Genomic DNA, 22,943 nt, shown 5'->3' on the forward strand with positions numbered 1-22,943 from the left:
CTTCTTCCTCTATCTCTCTGTCTCTTTTACAAATCTTAACCATAGAGCTTCTTATCTTGCTGAGATAGAGTGTAACTTTTCTTCCATCCTCATCTCTTCGAGAAACTTAAAATGCGGAAAAATGATTAATGACAAGTTGGCATGGTGGTTGATGAATCTTAATTCCAACTTGCTAATTTTATTAATTTATTTGAATTTCTCGTCTCTTGATGAGACGGATATAGAAGAAAAGTTACACTTCGTCTCTTCAAGAGACGATCTATCCATTATATTATTCTTTTTTTTTTTGTAGGACTTTAAAAGTATGAAGTCTATTAGTAATAAACTATTATCATTGATAAACTATAATATTACTGATAGAATAAATCATAATCTATCAGTGATAGACTAACTACTTCCATCAATGATAGAAGTCTATTACTTATAGACTTATATCAACTAATGTATAATAATTTATTAGTAAATACTTAAGATAAATTAAAAGTCTAAAACTTATAAGATCTATTAGTAACTATGAGTTATAAACTTCCATTATTATGCCATAATAATATAAATCTATTGGTGATAGCCACTAATATACTAATGCCCAATTCAAAACTTGAGAAATATGAATTTGGCAATTCTAACGTTTAAAATCGATGATATTAATGATATAACTTAGGTAGATATCGGTGATATCCACATATTAGTGATTGGACTTAGATAGATATTAGTGACATCAATGATATTAGTGATATTGATGATATGACTTACGCAGATATTAGTGATATCCATGTATCAATAATATCAACTGTCAACAATATTAGTTATATAAAAATGATTTAGGTAGATATCAGTGACATCAATGATATCAATGATATTTGTGTACTAGTAATATCAATTATTCACATATTAACGATTTGACTTAGGTAGATATTTGTTACATCAATGGTGTGAAAGGGTTCCACTTGTAGTTCATTAATCAACAGTGGAGACAGAGCGTCAAACGAATAGTAAACCTGACAGAACGACGGGCTGACCACAGTAGTTGTATTAGTGAAAATTTTGTGTTAACTTTCGGTCAGTCGAGGTCCAAACTTCTTTAAAGCCAGATTGCACCAGTTTCTCACATGGTTGAATTGATGGCTTAAAATGAATGTCGGTGGAAAAAATCTGAGGTCATTTAAGTCATTTTTCGACAAAAAGATTATCTTCAGAAGGGAAAAAACCCTAATTAATTCCAGTGGACAAAATCAAACGAAGAATAAGGGTTTGGTTTTGGTTGTTCACTATTTTTACAGAAGTGCCCTTGAGAGATATCGAAAAGAAAATAGGTCGTACGAATATTTGGGAAGGACAAGGAAAGGGGCACAAAGGTGGTCAGTGGCTATCACTAATAGAAGCTACCACTGATAGCATGTTATCGATTATAGAAGCTAACAATGATAGCACGTTATCGCTTATCGGTGATAGAAGCTACCACTGATAACATGTTATCAATGATATAAGCTATCATTGATAACATAACATCAATAGGGTTGGCAAAATTTCCCGTGGGGTTAGGTTTCCACAGGGCTTTACCCTGAATGGGGTGGAGAATCCCCAGTTTAACCGGAGATAGGGTCAAATCGGGGACCCCAAAACCAGGGACGGGGCAGGGATGAGAAGGGTATCCTTGCCCCATCCCCGATTAAGTCTTTATATATATATATATATATATATATATTTATATTAGGTATTTAACTTTTTTTTAATTTAGCCCAATCTAAGCCCAACTAAAGTGTCCAAGCCTAAACCAAATAGAATTTTAGGGGAAAAAATGAAAACAAAAAAAGTTCCCATGGGGAAACAAAAAGGAAAATGGAGAATGGGTCCGCGCGGCAACCCGTTTCCCCAACGGGGATAGGGGTAAAATCCCGCCAATGGGGATAGAGACGGGGAACCCTACCCCACCCTGGCCCGGCCCCGTTGCCAACCCTAGATATCAGTGAGATCACTGATAGCATCTTTCAGTGATGTTATCAGTTTGAAAGAAGTTATCACTGATAACCATGGCATGAGTGATATTAGGATAAAAACTTAGGTGATATCTATAATATCGAGTTTTCTTTTAAAGTTGATAACCATTTATAAAGGTCTATCATTGAATGGCCTTAATTGTTAAATAATTTCAAGATTGTTCTAATTGATTTGAACGCATATCAGTGATAGCGACTGATAAACTGCCATCAGTGATAGCCATGAATAGAAATTATTAGTGATAGCTACTATGTTAGTCTTTCAAAGTTGATAGTCATTTAATGAAAGTCTACCGTGATAGCGACTAATAGTTTTCCATAACTGGTATAGCTTAAATCTTTCAAAGTTGTTAGTTTTTCTTTCAAAGTTGATAACTACTTATAAAAATCTATCATTGATACTACTGATAGTCTTAAATGTTAATATTTCAAAAGTTGATTCCAATTAATGAAAGTGTAATTAATGATAGCCACTGATAACTGATAGCAAATTGAAAGCTAATATTTCAAGATTGTATCATATTTCTCAAATTGAAACCTACCACTGACAGCAACTATCAGCCATAGCAGCTATTAGTGCTATCACTAATAGCTCTAATAGCTACTGTCAGTGATAGCTTTCAAATTTGAAAGAAATCGAGAAGAAGCGAACAGAATAGTGGTTAGGTGTGGACTTTTTAAGTCTTTTATCATTTTTATTTTATATGTACAATTATTTTATCCTTGTACTATATATTTTATTATTTTAGACTTAAATTTCAATTTACGCAATTGGTCCTAGTCAATATATAATAAGCGTGCCCACCAAAGTCATGGTTAAACTTACTAGCTGGTGGCCAAAAGTTCGAAAAACACTTGGAGGGTTTGATTTTTTTTCTTTTTTATTTTAACAAATTTTGGTGGCTTAAATTATATATATATAACAAAAAACTTAATTCCATTTTTATTTTCTCAATATATAAGTTGATGTGTTTATTTACAAATATCTTTTTAAATTTTAGTCGACAATTATTTAGGTTCCGTTTGTGATGATTTGATTTTTATTTTTATTTTTTTTTTAAAAATTAAGTCTATTTATCCATATTTCTTACAATAATTTGTATATTTTCTTAAGTACAATGGTTGAATTCTTAGCCAAATGTTCAAAACCAAAAACTACTTCTTGGAAAACTACTTTTTTTAGTTGTTTAAATTTTGGCTTGATTTTTAAAAACAATTGGTGAAAAATAGATAATAAATGAAGAGATTTGAAGGTGAAAGTAGAGATGTCCAAAGTCGGAGTGGGGCGAGGACGGGAAGGCTTCCCGTCCCGCGCCCCCGCCCCCTATTCCATTTCTCGTCCCGTAATTTTTTCTGCAGGGAACGGGACGGGGATTCCGTGGGGATCGGGTTCCCGCGGGGAAAAATTCCCCGCCTTTATTTTTTTTAACATTTTTTAATTTCCAATTAAAATATATATATATACTATATAATATATTATATATATATATATATATATATATATATAACAATTCTTTAAACATTTTCAATAGAATTTTCATTTAAATGAAAATCAATTCGACTATTTAAAACAATAATACACATGCGATTTAAAAAATATAATTAAAATGCTAAATTCTCATTATTTGTAAAAATTAAAATTCAATATTTAGAGTATCTTATCTTAAATATTACAACATCTAAAGAATTAAAGTAATAAAAATATTGAACTCAAATAATTAAAACATCCATAATTATCTTAATAAAGTCTACAATATTAATTAATGAATAATAAAATTTATAACTTATATATAAAGTCTAGGCGCGACGGAAAAATGGGGTGGGGTCAGGGACAGAGAATATATTCCCTGTCCCCGGCCCCGAATTGTAAACGGGGAAAAACATTTCCCACTCCCTCTCCCATTCCCATGTATTCGGGGCCCGCCCCGCGAATTTTTGGACATCTCTAGGTGGAAGTAATGTCCATATGTTTAATTTTAAAAAACAAAAACAAAAAACAAAATGGTTACTAAACAAGACTTTAGTTATTGATTTTTAGTTTTTGAAAATCAAGATATATAAACACCATTTTCACTTATAATTTTTTTGTTTTATTATTGACTTTACCATTATTTTAAAATTACATTCAAGTTAGTACAAGTTTAATTCTTAGTTTTTAAAATTAGGGCTAATAAATATCTAAACTTTCAATTGTAACTCTAATAAATCCCTTAAAAATGTCTAATAGATATATAAACTTTTAATTTAATATCTAAAAATCTCATAAAGTATTAAAAATGCTTAAAAATTAACCGTTATACTATACAAAAAATTATTTTTGTTTCTAATTGAGCCTCAAATTTTCAATTTTGTAGCAAATAATTACATTATGTTTTTTAAAAAAATGTATAGTACTACATATTAGACACACAAATCGAAATGTTAGTGATTAAAGTTAACTGTATATGACACAAATTTAGACGTTAATGGATTAAAATTTTAACAATATAAAGTTGTGTCCCTCACCATAAAATTATGGATCTTCCACTGCCCGTGTGTTAGTTAGACTATTTTAGCGATATTATATCGATGCATCTAAATTATATTTATATGAACTTGTGTTTCTCTTACATAGAATGTTGGATCATGATCAATAAAATTACACTATTTTGAATAATAAGTTCCAAAACAGCCATCTAATAAATTTAAAAACTAACAGTAAAATCCAAATAGATGGGTGATTTTAGCTAAACTTTTATAAGATAACCAAAGCTCTATATGAACAAAAATACACTAGGACTTGTTTTCTCTTACATCAGATGCAATATTTTTATAGAGATATATATATGGCTGTAAGTTATTATGACAGACAAACTGGCAAAAATATTGCACTCTGAACAGGCATCCACTGATCCACATAAACAAAGACAAAGGTCCCCTAATCCCTATACACATTTTAGCTTATTACACTCTTTCCCAATCCCCACTCAATCAACCACTTGACTTCACATACATAAAACTCCACAATTAAAGTAACCAAATTTCTCAAACCCCCCATCAACTTTTTTCCATTACACCCATAATAATTTGGATTGAAATTTAATTACTCAGCCTTCTCTGCTGCAGGTTCTTCTTCTGGTTTCTCCTCTGTTTCTTCTACAGGCTTCTCTTCCACCACCTCCACAGCCTCCTCCTCCGCCGGTGCCTCAGCCTCCGCCGGTTTGGACTCCTCCTCCACCACAGCCTCACCTGCCTCTTCTTCTTTCTCTTCTTCTTCTTTCTTCTCTTCCTTTGGCTCTTCTTCTACAACTACTTCCTTGGTTTCAACTTCAACAGGAGTTTCTGTCTCTTCAGCCGCAGGGGGATCGGTGGCTTCTTCTTCTTTTGCCACCTCCTCCGCCGGTGGATCTACTGCCGCTGGAGGCGGAGCTTCTTCTTCTTCAACCTTCGGCGGCGGTACCTCTACCACCTCTGTTGCTTCCTCTGGGAGAACTGTCTCCGGTGGTACAACCTGCAATTTCACAAAAACAGCCTCATCGGAGCTAGGAAAGAGAGAAAAAACAATGACCCAATTCGAATTTGTCCTAAAATATTCGAAAGAATTACATATACCCATATATAAAAGAAGTTCAAATGTATAATTTTGTTAATCCTTATGATTAGAGAGATAGAGTTATATGATTCTGAATTACGATAAATTAAAAACCTTTATACTTGATTACTGCAAGCGAAATTTACCTCAGCAGTAGCCATGCTAAAATCCTAATAAAGAAGAAGGAGAAGAAATTGAAGCAGAGAAAGAAAGGGTGGGATGGAAGGAATGATGAAGCAGAGTGGCTTATATAGGACAGAGAAGAGAGAATGGAGTGGCAGTGTGAAGATGATTTAAGATTTTGAAATGAAATTGTTTATGTGGGGTCCAAAAAATGAAAAATAAATAATAAAAAATAAGAAGAATCTTGAGATTTGACAATTTGCCTCACACAAAGAAACTGTCTCTTATACACATCTAGATGTGTATAAGAGACAGGTTCCAAAACAGCCATCTAATAAATTTAAAAACTAACAGTAAAATCCAAATAGATGGGTGATTTTAGCTAAACTTTTATAAGATAACCAAAGCTCTATATGAACAAAAATACACTAGGACTTGTTTTCTCTTACATCAGATGCAATATTTTTATAGAGATATATATATGGCTGTAAGTTATTATGACAGACAAACTGGCAAAAATATTGCACTCTGAACAGGCATCCACTGATCCACATAAACAAAGACAAAGGTCCCCTAATCCCTATACACATTTTAGCTTATTACACTCTTTCCCAATCCCCACTCAATCAACCACTTGACTTCACATACATAAAACTCCACAATTAAAGTAACCAAATTTCTCAAACCCCCCATCAACTTTTTTCCATTACACCCATAATAATTTGGATTGAAATTTAATTACTCAGCCTTCTCTGCTGCAGGTTCTTCTTCTGGTTTCTCCTCTGTTTCTTCTACAGGCTTCTCTTCCACCACCTCCACAGCCTCCTCCTCCGCCGGTGCCTCAGCCTCCGCCGGTTTGGACTCCTCCTCCACCACAGCCTCACCTGCCTCTTCTTCTTTCTCTTCTTCTTCTTTCTTCTCTTCCTTTGGCTCTTCTTCTACAACTACTTCCTTGGTTTCAACTTCAACAGGAGTTTCTGTCTCTTCAGCCGCAGGGGGATCGGTGGCTTCTTCTTCTTTTGCCACCTCCTCCGCCGGTGGATCTACTGCCGCTGGAGGCGGAGCTTCTTCTTCTTCAACCTTCGGCGGCGGTACCTCTACCACCTCTGTTGCTTCCTCTGGGAGAACTGTCTCCGGTGGTACAACCTGCAATTTCACAAAAACAGCCTCATCGGAGCTAGGAAAGAGAGAAAAAACAATGACCCAATTCGAATTTGTCCTAAAATATTCGAAAGAATTACATATACCCATATATAAAAGAAGTTCAAATGTATAATTTTGTTAATCCTTATGATTAGAGAGATAGAGTTATATGATTCTGAATTACGATAAATTAAAAACCTTTATACTTGATTACTGCAAGCGAAATTTACCTCAGCAGTAGCCATGCTAAAATCCTAATAAAGAAGAAGGAGAAGAAATTGAAGCAGAGAAAGAAAGGGTGGGATGGAAGGAATGATGAAGCAGAGTGGCTTATATAGGACAGAGAAGAGAGAATGGAGTGGCAGTGTGAAGATGATTTAAGATTTTGAAATGAAATTGTTTATGTGGGGTCCAAAAAATGAAAAATAAATAATAAAAAATAAGAAGAATCTTGAGATTTGACAATTTGCCTCACACAAAGAAATTTACATCTTGCAATGTCTTGATTTACTTAAAATTGCCGAACAACTTCAAGTTCAAGTAAAAAAGAGATTAATCAACCCCCTCAATTAGCTCTTGACAGGCCTTAATCATCCACACTTAATTATTAATTTGGTTTCTTTCACTTATTATGTATTGAGTAATTTTTACTCCCATGTAAAAGGTATTGATTTTCATATATTTTAGATGTGTGAATGGTTAGGGGTAGATTTGAATTCCAAAGGATTCAAATTAAATTGAATAGATCACTCTCAGCCTCCAAGTATGAGGTCGAGGTGGTAAATTTAATTCAAGGGTGTGAATTCGCACATCAAGAACCCATTATCGGAGATTAGAGTTAAAATCTTTAGAGAAGATTGAAAAGTCCCCAGGTCAATTGACCTATATATAGATCTTCGTAACTCTAGAAGAATTAAGTCATTCTCATTTCAAAAACTCTTTTAACCAAAAGTCTTTTACTAAATAACATTGGAGGCATTGTGACAAGTACCACATTGATGTATAATTATTTTTTTATAGATCGTATCTTTCCTAAATTATAAATTCATTGTGTGTCGATAAAACTTTGTCCAAATTTATACATTAACCTGAATTATTTTTAATTTGTATGAAATCAAATAGCTTTGAGTTTATTGATATCCAACGATCTTTGGATTGGAGGGATAAAATTTAAATTAGAAATAGATTTTTGTTTTTTTTTGTTTATTAACAAATATCAAAACAGATTCAATTTTTTTTCCTAATAATTAGAATTTACGAGCTATAATTTAAGACATATTAAAAATTTTGATTAAAAAAGGAGAAAGTTAGAATTTAACGTTTGTGATTTTAAAAGTTAAAATTTAGTTTGAATTCATTATATCTTATAAATGATTGTTATCCGATCGATTTATCAAATTATAAAAACTAAATTCTCATTTTTTAAATCATAATTATCATCTCTAATTAAATTAGATAATATCAACCAACCAAAATAAATAAATATAGGATAATGAAGTAGCAGCCATATCTTTTTTGTTTATTTATTTATTTATATGTTAATGAAAGCCATAGTGGGGTGTGATTTTCTGTGCTTTGTGCAGTCGGGACTGTGTAGGCCGACAAACGCTACCATTCATTTTTACCCCCAACGCCTTCTATTTCTTACAGTTTTAACCCTTTACTTTCACCACACACTTCCCACTTTTTACCGCAATTGCCTTTATTAATAACCTCAACCTTTTCATTTATTAAATTGGAAAAGGATATTATTAGTTTAGAAATAAAATGAGAAATCAAATAATAGCAAATTTAGTACAATACAACACAATTTTACATATTACTCGAGTTGTTTTAGAAATTAAAAATACCTACAATATCGTTCAACTAAGTTGTCTATCATTGAATTACATTTATAAGTTTATCAATGAAAATATCTAATATTAAAAATTATGACAAATACGTAAAAATAATATGTTGGTGATAAATCATAAAGTTATTTATTAGTGATAGATGCCAACAGAAGATAGTGATACGATTTAAAAATAATATATCAAAATAATGAGATAAAAGAACTATAACAAAAAAAAAGAAAAAACAAAACTTAATAGACAATGCCAAAATAAAATTGGCATATTTATAATTTCCCTAACAAATTTAGGTCAAATACGCACTTCACCTTATTCACTTTTCATTTCACTTTTCATTTTTATTTATTAAAACATGTTTATTTGAAATAATTGAGACGGCTGATATAGAATAATGAGAAGGTTTTTTAGATTACTAGAGTATGATATACTACACTATGATATCGTCTTTACAAATATTCTTTTAACAATAATGGACTATACTTTATTTTTAAAAAGATGTTAACGTGACAATCAATTAATTATAGTAGTGAGGTTGGAAGATGAAGTGCAATTCCGTCGAAGAAACGTATGAAATACTGACGTGGCACATGGAATGGTGTTTGAAAATCGACTCATCATTAAGGAAAGGGACCCTGAGTGAATGTGATTGGTGATGAACGGTGGATGGTGAAGAGATTATAGAAAGGAGGGCTCCACTTGGCCACCACATGGCAAAAAGTCTATGAAAGGCTGAGTATGATTGGTTGAGGTGGAGGCCACCTAAGCACACGGCGTTCCTTTTCTACTAGACGTTGTCGACCTTCCAACCAATACTTTAATTTGGCCAAAACTTTCAACACTAATGCATAATTTATATATATATATATATATATTTGAAAAAGTAAAAAGTTTTATTTTAACAACTATCTCAATTCTCTCCATTAAGCATGTTTATCATGTTTATTATAAGGACTAGATCAAATTAAATTGTATCTGTAAAAGTTGATCGAAGATCAGTCGAATTTTTTTTTTAATATTTAAAAAATAATAATATCTTATTCATCTCAAATGTTTTTACTTATATCAATTATCTTTCATAAATATTTAAAACTATTCTTAAAGAAAAAAAATTATTAGCATATTAGATGAAAATTGAGACAAAAAAGTGTGACCTAGAATAAAAATTCGGACCACCACGTCATTCTACAATCACCAACATACATTCCTTTTAAGTTCTCAACATCTATCTAACATAGAGATGTCCACGGGACGGGGTGGGGTCGGGATGCCATTCCCCATCCCCGTCCCCGGCTCCCATTTCATTCCCCATCCCCGTGAAATTTCCCACGGGATCGGGGTGATGTTGTATCTGTTTGTTGCTGTAAAGTAGGATGATATCCCTGTTACTTTTTTTTTCTGTAAGAAGCTAATATTTAAATCACTAATGTGAACAAATTTTTAATTAAATAATTAACTTTATCACTAAAATTGTTTATTATGGTTTAGTTTTATATGACAATTTGAATTTAAAATAAATTACTCAAATTTTAGCCTAAAAAAAGTTAATTAATTTTTTTAGTTAGAAAAAAATAAAATAAAATCAAATCATTCACATATATAATCTAAAATTTAAAACATATTTATTATGTTTTTCAATAAATAATCAAATTTGAAATTTAAATATAATCTTATATAATAATGATAATAACATAACATTAGATAATTATACTAAAAGCTAATCGGGGCAGGGATGGGGAACGGGTCGGGGTTGGGGACGGGGAATGCAGTTACCCATCTCCGTCTTTGTTTAGTTTACAAAAATTTGTTTTTCTCCACTCTCTCTCCCATTTCTTGCCTAATCGAGAATCCTCGTCCCCGTGGAGAAATTGAACATCTCTAATCCAACATATTAAGGGATTTCAGTTAAAGAATAATTTTGGAGCATTATTTATGTTTTAGGTAAAATGTAACATTACGGGTTTGGAAAGAATATAATATGTTTTAAATAAATGGAAAACAGTCTAAAAAAAATAACTTTGGAATTTAAAAAAATCATAAATCATCTATCCAATTTATTAAACTAAAAATGAAAAAGAAAATCAAAGTTGAGAGTTCAGAAGCAGGCATGATGAATGAGTACGGGTAGGAGGGTGGGGGCAAAGAGCCAGAAAGTAGTGTCAAAAGTAGGCAAAATGTTATCTCTCTTTTGGAATGGGCGGTGAGCTGGCCCACCAACGTGGATCCCACCACACATGGACCTTCCAACAAATAATTTCATGACACGTGGCAGACACTGTCAGTGCTGACATTGCCCTTCTCTGCTTCTGATTGGATCAATTCGATTCGAATCACCTGCCTTAGCCCAGCCCCTCACCTTATCAAACTAGTGGCAACCAAAAGACAAACATCAATAACTTTTCATGGATTTACTACAAATATTCATTATAAACTATGCAAGATATTTTTATCCTTAATATAATGGTAGGTAATTGTTCATTTCCGTTAATTATAAAATTCATTGTCTAACACATACTTGAGGCTTGCTTGACATTGGCAATGTTAGCCTAATGTCGAGATGATAGTGCATGAGTCGCAATCAGATCGGTTAACCTATTATTCTCTTTGTAAAAAGCGAAGGGTTCAATTTAACCGTGTGACAATCGAAGTATGACTACAACAAAAAATTGTCTCTTGGATTTGGGTCCTCTCTAGTGGATTCGCGACTTGTGGTGACCCAACAATAATTAATGGATACTTCAAATGCTTGAAATACTAGATAATCATATTTTGGTTTAGACATTAATATCAATCATGATTGATAATATGTAGTAAGTTTAATTTATTGGTGTCATTATAGTTCTTTATATTAATTTTTAGTTGAACTTTCATCATAAGGTTGAAACGATTTATTATTATTATTATTATTAATGTTAAGAGTGGCCAAACCAAGAATGTATTGGCCTAAATAAAATTCCCACAATCAAATTTAAAGGTTCTACATTAAGACCATTTTTACTAAATCATAATGAAAATTAGTGTAATCGTAATAAAATTTCATTGATGGATCAATTGTACTGAGCTTTAATCGCAAACGTAATTGAATTGATTTTGATGCATTTGCTTAAAATTATGAATTTTGTCACTCTAGGGTCAAACGGTGACGGTAACAATGAAGATGACCAAATTGATAATTTATCAGCTGTAACAATAACAATAATTGTAGCCATAATGATAACGGTAACAATGTTTCAGTATAAATGTAGAACATAAGTAAACAACACTAAAAATAATAAAATAGGGTCGATTTTTTTTATTCTCATTGATCTATTATATTTGCAATGGAGTAAATGTGGTCTAACATTAAAAAGGGTGTTATTTGGAGCATTATAACTAGGCAGTTCTTAAATAATCAAGATTGAGCAGCTATTACATTTAAGGAAAGTTGTTTTTGTAAAAGAAAGAATGGGGATGAGAATTAGATAAGTAATTAAATATTCAATTGGAAATGGGTTCAAAATTGGAATGTTGATTAGAAATAGATAACAAGAGATCCCATTTATCTCTCCACATAAGTTAGCCCACAACACCAATGAGCATCAAATCAACCACCACAATTCTTCTCTTTTTCTTTGACTTCCTTTATATATATATATATATATTATTATAATATATATATATATTATATATATATATATATATATATATACATATATATTTTTCCCTTGAAATTTGACATATATTTCTCACACTCATCAGAAAATTAATAAAGCCATCACCAACTTGCCTCCAATGGCCATCCTGCTAAAGGAAAAGGAAAAAAGAGTAAGAGTAAAGTTCTATTTGATTTTATGTTTTTGGATTATTTTAAAGACAAGATTTTGATGATGCTTTTATATTGTACCAAAGTTGAGTTATTACATAGTTTTTTTTTTTCTTTTTGTTAGCAACATTTTATATAAAATTTAGTAAATGCTAAGATATCAATGTCAAAATAAAATTACAAGCTCGTTTCTAATTTACACTACAAGAAATTTGGGCTTTGATGTCGGTTGGAAAAACTAAATATGGATGTATAATGTCGGTTTCTTTAAAAAAAAAAAAAGCAGATCTTTAATGTCGATTTTAAACTGACATTAAAGATGAGGCTACAATGTTAGTTTAAAACCGTCATTAAAGATCCACCCTAAATTTTTAAAATAAAATACAAATATGTGATATTAAAATCAAACAAACCCTAGCCCCTTTCATGATTGATGTAATAATGACCGAGCTCTTTAATTGGACTCATGCATAAACACTTCAATCTTCATTTGCCATTGTTAGTTTATTCATTTGTTCTTTTACTTTTATATCGATATGGAATTAGACTCCTTAGGTATTATCATGACTTTTGTTTCTTGTTTCTCTTTTCTTCTCCTTTCAGATTGCAACTATGTCGAAGTGAATTCTCGTTCAAGAAAGCTAGGGAGGTTACAAGACTTGGCAAGGCATAAGTATTGTGGCTTCTTCTTTTGCTTTGGTTTTTTGTTTTGTTTTTGTTGGTGGCGGGTTTGTTAGCATTTGTTTCTTATGGCGTGTATTTTCCTAATGTGTTGTAGAGACGAATAAAAAGAGATCATTTCTCGGCGGTCTTGTTGGTGGAGTAATGGTTTTTTTGATTGTTGGTTTGGTTTTGTTTGGATTTTACTTGATGAAAATGGGGGGCGAGGCTTAATTGGTTTTCATTTGTCTTTGTTATGTGAATTTTACTTGGTACGCCTACCTATTTCTTTAAACATTTAAGATACATTCAAATACAACTAGTTTGAATGCAACTACCTACTTCTTTTTTTTTAGCATGTTCATGTAGTTTATCTTGAAAAAAATGAACAAAAAACCACATCCGGTAAACAAGATGACTGTATGCTCATATATTTTTTTTCTGTACCATTTATGCTATTATCAATGAGGTTCATAATATGCTAATCACTTTGCAGGTGTTGTGAACCTGCTTCGGAATGCATTTTCTCAAATTCCTCTATTATACTAAGTGAAGAATCAATCGAAAAACCTGATGTCATAAATATGGGAATCATTAGCGGGCATGATATGTTTGAGACATATGGTGGAAATAGTGATGAAGATGATGAAGAGTTTGTTGATTTAGATGATCAACTCTATTATGGTAAGTTTGTATAAATATAGTTTCCATACTTCATGGTAATTTCTTTTAGTATGATTCATTTATTTTTAAATTATTCTTGATTTTATATACTTAAGCAAGCATGTCTTCTTTGCAGATTTTTTGAGATAGTAATAATACTTTGTTCGGATCGAGGATCAATGTTGTCAATTCGACTCCAAACTGAAACAAAAGAAAATTTATAATACCGAACTACTCCTATTACTACTAAAGCGTAGCAACAGTGTTAAGTCCGAGTCGATCCGCAGAGAAGCATGATTGGTTTCGTTAAGTTAATTTTCTAACTAGAGCGATTAATGGGGGGTTTTGATGTGGAAGAGATAAATGCATGAAATTGAAATAAAGTGCAATCAAGTAGCCATTCAATTTAAATTAAATCATTGTTTTCAGTCAATATATCATGTATTCGAATTATGCATGCATAGCTACCCAATCAATGCGAATTAACTAATCTCTACAAAAGTCGACAATCAATTAATTTGAACCAATCGAGCATCCTAATTCGTAATTAAGGCTGGAAAGACCGTGCCCTAAGTAACCTATATGTTCCTAGATGCAATTGAGTTCTCAGCGGCCATAAAGAACTAGAAACACATGCATTAAGATTCAGGATTCAACGATGTTGATTAAATGTCAGAACAGTCATATTCAAATAATCAATTTATTCTTTAAATCTAGATTAAATGTACGGTGCAAAGATTCATGGACAGCCTAAAACCTAAGCATGCTCATCTAATCGGTGTTACAAAGGTAAATTCAAAGCATGGACGATTACAAGGATACGTGCGAGCTTGAATTCAACTAGCTAAGACATGCGATCATGATAGGGGCGTCAATCCAACATATAAAAACAAGTCTAAATTAAACAAGATTCAAGAAAAACATAATTCTGAATTAAAGCACAAAGATTGAACAGAAAACTTATCAAAATACAAAGAACGTTCGATCCAAGAACTAAATGAAAGATTACCTTATCGATTCATAGACAAACCGACGGGATTTGTTCCAATATACATTCATAATTCGAAAATAAAATAAAAATTAACTTAAAGATACTGAAAAATCGAAAGGAATAGAAGAAGAATGAAGATTACTTTCGGCCTCCAAAATTTGGCATATTTCAACCTAGGGTTGAGAAGAGGAATATATAGTGATCAACGTAGTATTGTAATGCTTGGAATAGCATTGTAACACTGATGCGGCGAGAGGGAAGCATCAGACAAGAAGTCTAATGCTCACTTGCGTGCACTCTCAGCTCTATATTCGTCATTCTTCGCAATGTTATAACGCTTTAAAGAAGTGTTGCAACGCTGATGCTTTTGCCTTCAAGCGTTGGAGTTCAGCGCTGAGATGCGTTGGGACGCTGACGGTGATGCAACTTCGGAGCGTCGGGACGCTTGGAGTAGCGTTGTAACGCTACGTCCAGTGCCAGATACTCGCTACTCGATGCTCGATGATTTAATACTCGATGCTCGTTGACTCGGTAGCGTTTTCTTGATTACTTGACAACCTTTTACTCGATGGTACTCGATGATGCTTGATGGTTGATCATACCCGATGGAACTCGATGGCATTTTGGTCTTTTCAACTTCTTTGAAGCCCAGATATTCAAATCAACTCCAAATTGCTTCAAATTAACACCTTTCTTCACCAAATGATTAATTCTACCCCTTGGCTGCTCAATACCTACAAAAAAGAGAAATAAACACATAAAATTCACTAATGAGCCCGAATTAAGCTAGGAATAATAGCTATTTTTGAGAGCTCACACTCTCCAAAGTAGACAACCAGCTCTCTCAATCTTTAGTTATTTTTTTTTTTGTATTTTTTGAAAGTTAAGTTGTATATACAAAAGCAATTAAGATTTTATTTTGAAATTTTTTGATACGTAAGCAGCCAACTACTGCTTTGTAAGTAGAAATTTTGTTATTCTTTTTGGGAGCTAACTATTATTGATACTTTGTGAGCAAGACTTAGATTTAATTTTTTGTGTTTGTTGAGATGTTAATATATAAAAACATTTCTTGTTTGTGGATGAATTATTATAATGTCGTTTTTAACCTTTTGACCGACATTAAAAATGGATTGGACAATGACATTTTTTTTTAAAAAAATAGACAATAATTGAAAAAAATAGACGATAATTATGGGCTTTAATATCGGTTTAAAACTAACACTAAAAGGCTATAATGTCGGTTGACAACCGACATTGAAGATTGTGTTATAAAAGGTCTTTAATGTCGAATTTAAACTGACATTAAAGATGGTGTACAATGTCGGCTTAAAATTGACATTAAAGACAACCGACATTAAAGACCTTTTATAACACGATCTTCAATGTCAGTTGCCAATCGATATTAAAGCCTTTTAATGTCGTTTTAAACCGACATTGAAGTCCATAATTCTTGTATAGCACCTAGTGGTTTTTTGAATTCATGCTTCACTCTTTATCTTAGGCTGATCATCTTGTAAGCACTATTGATCCCATTTGATAGTGATTTCGTAATTTATAATTTATAATTTTTAAAATTTATGTTTGGTTTTCCCTAATTCTCTATTATAATTTTTACTTTTTTCAAGAAACATTTGAATTTCTATTGAAATTCTTAAAAAAAAAAAATATGAACATTATTCTTTTCGGTTTTCAAAATTTAACTTGATTTTTTAAAACATGAATAGAAAATGTAACGTTACAAGTGAAGAGAACGAAAGTGGAAATAAGAGAAAAAATTGCAAGTGAAAAAATGACTAAGTATTTATAGCAAAAATAAAAACTAACCATTAATGTACTAACTATACTACTAACACACTAACTTATAACCTTAAAATTCTCCATCATCATTGTGGGTCACAACTCTCCTGTTTAGGAGGCACTATCCTAAATTAAACCCACAAATATAAGTTAAAAGTAAAAACTAATTAATTACTTGCAAATTAAGTTTACATTAATTTTCAACACAAAGTGGATAATAAAACATGAAAATTTATGATGGAAGTAATGATAAACGTTATTGTGGTTAAAAAGGACATAATTTTTTAAAAAAACTAAGGCCTCATTTGGTAACTATTTTGTTTTTCGTTTTTGATTTTTGAAAATTAAGCTCATACCCTTCTTATTTCTTACATTGATTTGCATCTTTCTTAAGTATAATAGTTAAAAACAACTTTTGAAAAGCTACGTTTTTAGGTCCCATTTGGTAACCATTTATATTTTAGTTTTTGTTTTTGAAAATTAAGCCTATTTTATCAACATTTTTTACATTGATTTACATAGTTCTTAAGTACAATGGTTAAATTCTTAGCCAAATTAAAAAAAAACAGAAACAATTTTTCGAAAACTACTTTTTTTAGTTCTCAAAATCTGGTTTGATTTTTTAAACCATTGGTGAAAATTAACAAAAAATAGCTAACAAAAGAAAAAATAGAGATAGAAGTAATGTCATAAGCTTAATTTTAAAAAACAAAAACAAAAAACAAAATCGTTAACAAATAGGCCTTTAGCTTTCAAAATTTGATGTGGTTCTTTAAACATTGGTAAAAATTAGTAGATAACAAAGTAAGAAATTTGGAGGTGGAAGTAATTTCTATAGACTTAATTTTCAAAAACAAAAACAAAAAATAAAATGATTACTAAATTGAATCTAAATGTTCATCAAACTGAACCTTAAAAATGAGTTCTCAAAACTTGTTTTCATTTTATTTTTAATTTTGCTAAAAAATTCAAATATTTAATTACAATAGATGAAAACTATAGTAGAAAAGTTGCAAGAAAACGAACACAATTTTTAAAAATCAAAAGACTATAAAATGAGACTTTGGTGTATCCCATTTCCTTAGAGAACAAGACATATTTAACCCCTAGGCCTAAGTTCACATGGATTTGGCAATTGAATTGTGATTTATGCTATGAAAGTATTATTTTTCTCACAAATTTATTATAAAATTTATATTTTAGATGTGAACAATGTTTGATTACGACTCTAGTTGATAACTAATTGATGGTAGGATCAACGATGTTTGTGGGCAGTATCATCATAAATATGAATAAACAATGGGCGACAAAGAAAAAGTCTATATCCTATCAATAAAGAAAGAGATAGAGAGTTTTAAATTTTTAATGAATATATTGGAAAGAAAAAAGAAAAGCTATTATGGAGTTTGGAAAAAGATAAATCATAGTGAAAAATACACTTTCCATCTCCGATATTTGAAGTTTAATATTATTTAGATATCTGAATTATAGAACTCAAAATATGATGGTACATTTAACTCTTACCATCAATTTTTCGTTATTTTATTTTTTCTGACGAACAATTTTTCGCTAATTGGCTAACGAATGGTTTATGTGAACCTTTTTTTTTCTTTTTTTTTTTTTTTTTATAAAAAAAAATTATGTGTTATTTAATTTCTCTCTTTTCTCTCCTCCACCTTTCATTCTCTTGCCACTTGTTGTCATCGACTGCTATAAAGTCGTTTGTTGTTTTTTCTCATCTCTCTCTTCTTATAAATGTGTTGCCTAAAATTTAAAATCTTTAAAAGAAAAAGTTTTTAGTCTAGTACATATTCATATATGGGATGACAAAATTCCCGCACGATCGAATTCTCACGGATCTTCGATCCGATTAGGATGGAAAATCCCTAATTTGATCGATTACGGAATCAAACGAGTATTTAAATCAGGTCTCTGGTCAGGAACGAGGACGAGAAGGATTGGGAGGGGATCCCCGCCTCGTCCTCCCATCCCCACCCCGATTTTTTTAAAATTGTTAATAATAATAATAAAAAATTTAACACAGTAACTTAGCTACCGTTATGAATTTTTTTTTAATAATAATAATAATAATAATAATAATTATTATTATTATTATTATTATTACTATATATAAAATAAAAAACGGAGATTTTTCCCTATGGGGACCTGAATCCTCGACCCCCAAAAAGAAGGAATGGGGTGGGGACGGAGATTAAAAATCTCCACAGGGGTGAGGAGTACATCCTCATCCTCCCCCGACTCCGTTACTATCCCTAATTTATACTGTCCAATTAATAGTAGTAACTTGAAAGTATTCTAAGTATTGTGTTTCATTAGAACAATTTACACAAAATTTTAAAAGGGAAACAAAAATTTCAACAGTATTCTAACTTTGTAACCATTATAAAATAATTTTGGAGAGGTGATTGTTTTGAAATAAAAAATATCAATGAGAAAGAAGGAATCCAAATATGCTTATTATGCCTTGACCATTTGAAAGTAATGTAACTTAACATGCAATGTTGTTAACTTTAGCTCAATTTCATTGCATGATCAACAAAATTCAACACCTACATGGCCTTTTATGAAGTCATTTCAAATAGTTATGTATTTCAGTGTTTTGAAGGTCGATTTATGATTTGATGGAGCTGAAATTTTGATACTATGTTCTTGACAAAAGGGCCTTCACTTTGAATCATGGAGATTTCTTTTAGAGTTGCCTATAGTTAGATTGTAGTAGGTGTAGTTGGTTGCCACTTTAAATGAGAACTCTCTAATTTATTCTCCTCTATTATTGACGTTTGTTTCCAAGATTTATTAATTTTGAGATATCTTTGTGTATACTTCTAGTTGTGACTAGGGAGAACTCTTTATAACTCATTATTGACTATAGTGGAGATTTTGACTTCGTTTCGTGGTTTTTTACTCCTCAACCTGAAGAGATTTTCGTATATTAAAACTCTATCTAATGCTTGATTGTTATTATTTTTTTCTAGTTGATTAGTTTCCTATAGATTCATACCAGAAGGAATAATTGATCCTAAAATTATAGTGTTTATTCCAACCAAATCTATCTGTCATACTATGTAGCTTTGCTATTTTGCATTATCAGTGGAGACCCATCTCTTCCTAAGCTTACTCAATTTATTTGCTATTTGCAAGGGTGATTGATCAACTCAACACTTTTGGGATTGGATGGTTAATTATATGGAAGAAAAGAAATCGATGAAGCAATTGTAATTTTTTGGTGCCTTTAGATTGTTGTCAATATTCTCTCAATAGTCTTGCGCCAGTATTAGAGTAAGTCTCGTGGCAGTAACCAGGATTGTTATGAAGATCATCTTATTGGAAAAACCTAAAACTCTAATTCATGATTATTTTCAAATAACTCTACACAATAATCAAGATATAAAATCTAAATATGGATGAAAAACCAAAATCGATAAGGTGTTGAATTATCTGGAACCTAGATCTTAATCGGCAAGGAGATGTGGTTTGTGGTTTTCCTCAACTATCCAACTCAGGTCGAAATAGGTAGACCTGCACTATCAGATGAGGATTAGGAAGTTAAATTATTTTGTGGACCACAATCTTATATTTATAAGTTGATCCTAGGGGTCCCATAATTTTTTAGAACCAATAGGCTGGTTTCTACTTAGTAGGTCATGCTTCTATATGAAAAATTATTTGTCTATGATATAATTATAATCAATTTGTTTCTCATTGATTTGTTATTCTTTAGGAAGGTTGTATTCGGATTCTTGTTTTAAAAAATATTAAATAAATTAAAACATGAAATCAATGATACACTTCTATATATATCTATAAGAGTCTATCAGACATATACAGTCATATAGTATATCAAAGTCTATCAATAAAAGGGTCTACCAGTCATATACTTACAATTATATAAGAGATAATACTTTTATATACTTCTATCAAGATTCAACATATTGATAGACTTCTATATATTTCTTATAATACTAAAAATCTGTTTTTCACTCCATTTAGTTCAAGGTCATTGCTTGGTTTTATGTGTTCATTTAATGATTTTACAAGTATCGAGCATCTAGGAGGTAGAATGAACTATTATGGACCGTTCGAAGTTAATTTGGAGTAATTAGAAGTTAGAAAGAGTAACCAGACTTCAAAGGAGAAAAAATGACCAAAATGCCCCTAGAGGTGTAGCACAGCAACGCACCGGCGCCATGCTCAACATATTTTCCTAAGTACCTTAATTTAGAAAAAAATGCAAGCAACACTGTAGCACTAAATGGGCATGTGGCAAAGGCAAGGCTGCACACGACATGCATGCGAGACCAGGTGAGCGACATCAAGCACGCAATGTTGCACTTGGACAAGGAAGCCCTCAGGGCTATAGCGCTGTGGCATTATACAATTTTTTTTTTTTTTAATAAATATGCTCTTTCATTTTTAGGGCAAGGAGATGAGAGCTTAACCAATTTTGAGAGCTCTAAACTCAGTTTTGGTCACTCTTGGCAAAAAACCATGAGATTTCTTTAGATTTTGAGATTTATTTTGTATGTTTTAGCATTGAGATTCATGTTTTGATTAGCGATTGAAGACCCAACGTCGGTTTGATGTTTGTTGGACATTTTCTGTGGATTTCATGAGATTTTGATGTATGTTTTTGGGATTATCTGTTTCTTCTTATTTTCCTTTCCTTGTTTGAATATCTAGAATGAGCATGTTGGTAGATTAACTTGACAACTTAATCCTAGATACTCGTATGTTAGTTTGCCCACACTATGCATGTTGTAGGTGTCTGTAATTGCATCTAAAGTGTGCTTAACTTGAGTAGCAATAGATTTTAGTTATAACTATGACCTGCTAGGATTATAAGATCACCCAATAGCGAAAGATAACGAAACCTAAAGAATGAAAATGCATTATGTTAGAGTTGGCCAATTTAACTTAATGTTCTAATCAGCCCAAGAGCTTAATGCGATTAACTAAGTAAATAGGCTTGCATGACAATACTTAGTTAATTTAGAAATCGAAATTGTGTTAGTTTTTTTCTAGGGAGTTTGTTCGGATTTTCGTACATTTGATTAAGCTTGAGAAGTAGATAACCCATGAACAATTGCATGATTAATCAATGAATTGGTCTACAGATAGTCCGGCAGTCTCTTAGTCAATGAAACGAATCTCGTGTATCACTTTCTCTCTCTTAATCTATCTTGCTTTCTGCAATTTGAACCGTAGGTGCGATGATTTACTTCACGGGCGAGGTCCTGTATTTAGTTTTCTTGTTAACTCAAACTTCAAAATCCCTGTTTTTACTACGTTTCATAGACCAATTTAACTTAGAGAGATTCTTAGGCTCCATGTGGTTCGATCCCTTTTTCAAGGAATTGAGTTTCCGATGTGGAAGCGATTGATCGCTTTTGTGTCAGTGATTTTTTTTTTGTAACAAAAATTAAAAACAAAGAAAACAAGATATAGAGAGGATAAAAAATAACTTAGCTTAAGCATGCTTTCTAATTAAATTACTGAGAGAAAAGGTAAGAGTATACATACTCTTGAAGAAAACCTACTTCACTCCTCTTCCGGTGTTCACGAATAGTGAACTTCTATTCCTCGTAAATACAATAATGTCATAGAATCTCTTGGACACCACCACAAGTGACTTCCTCGCTATTCTCAATGTGAGAATCAAGAAGGAGTTGTGGGCTCTTCTTGATAATTTTGGTGAGGGAGAAAGGGATTCTTTTAGAGAATTTTCACAGAGTAAGAAGAAGAATCTTGCGCGTACTCTTATTTCTTTCTCTGTATACCTATATATCAGAGAGATGAAGGAAATTATTTTCATAACTCTCTCCATCACGTAAGATTTTACATGTTAATTATATTAAAATATTATAATTAAAACAACATTATATTATATTTCATAAAATATAATCTATAGTTTCTATTATATCATATATAATATAAGCTAACTTTATATTCTCTCCTATAACCTATAGTTTAATATGAATCATATTAATATTAACTTTAACCAGTAGTTATTATATGAATCTCATTCATATAATTAATATTTGAATCATATTCAAATATTTATCTCTCTCATTAAACTTTTTATATTATAATGTATCAATATACATTATATTAATTGCATCTTGATGTGAATATTTCGCGTAGCACACAAGTATACGTGGTCAAGTTATAATATTAAAACGGCTTGTAAGGTTGAGTATCGTCCTCAAGGATCAAATTTACAAGTTATTATTTAGCTATCTTAGAATTGTGTCAATTTTAGCTAAGGAATTGGAATCAAGTTTTTTGAAATAAAAGACAACAAAAGAATTGTTTAAAAATCTGAGAA

At 31.5% G+C, this 22,943-nt stretch overlaps 2 protein-coding genes and 1 long non-coding RNA gene across 3 annotated transcripts; 1 reads left to right on the forward strand and 2 right to left on the reverse strand.

Moving 5' to 3' along the window:
• Positions 1 to 4,577: 4,577 nt before the first annotated feature.
• LOC120087997 lies at positions 4,578 to 6,418 on the forward strand. The gene is made up of 2 exons (XR_005484783.1): positions 4,578 to 4,656; positions 6,007 to 6,418. It is a non-coding gene; the product is annotated as an uncharacterized LOC120087997 (long non-coding RNA).
• Positions 4,715 to 5,875, reverse strand: LOC120087995 (cytochrome c1-like). The gene is made up of 2 exons (XM_039045019.1): positions 5,715 to 5,875; positions 4,715 to 5,487 (listed from the first exon to the last, which is right to left on the reverse strand). The coding sequence occupies exons 1-2, from the start codon at positions 5,727 to 5,729 to the stop codon at positions 5,080 to 5,082; spliced, it is 423 nt and encodes a 140-aa protein (XP_038900947.1). The 5' UTR covers positions 5,730 to 5,875; the 3' UTR covers positions 4,715 to 5,079.
• On the reverse strand, positions 6,142 to 7,225 carry LOC120087996 (cytochrome c1-like). Its single transcript, XM_039045021.1, has 2 exons — positions 7,065 to 7,225; positions 6,142 to 6,837 (listed from the first exon to the last, which is right to left on the reverse strand). The coding sequence occupies exons 1-2, from the start codon at positions 7,077 to 7,079 to the stop codon at positions 6,430 to 6,432; spliced, it is 423 nt and encodes a 140-aa protein (XP_038900949.1). The 5' UTR covers positions 7,080 to 7,225; the 3' UTR covers positions 6,142 to 6,429.
• Positions 7,226 to 22,943: the final 15,718 nt, after the last annotated feature.

This window comes from Benincasa hispida, chromosome 10, assembly GCF_009727055.1.
Source record: "Benincasa hispida cultivar B227 chromosome 10, ASM972705v1, whole genome shotgun sequence".
NCBI classification, from domain to species: Eukaryota; Viridiplantae; Streptophyta; class Magnoliopsida; order Cucurbitales; family Cucurbitaceae; genus Benincasa; species Benincasa hispida.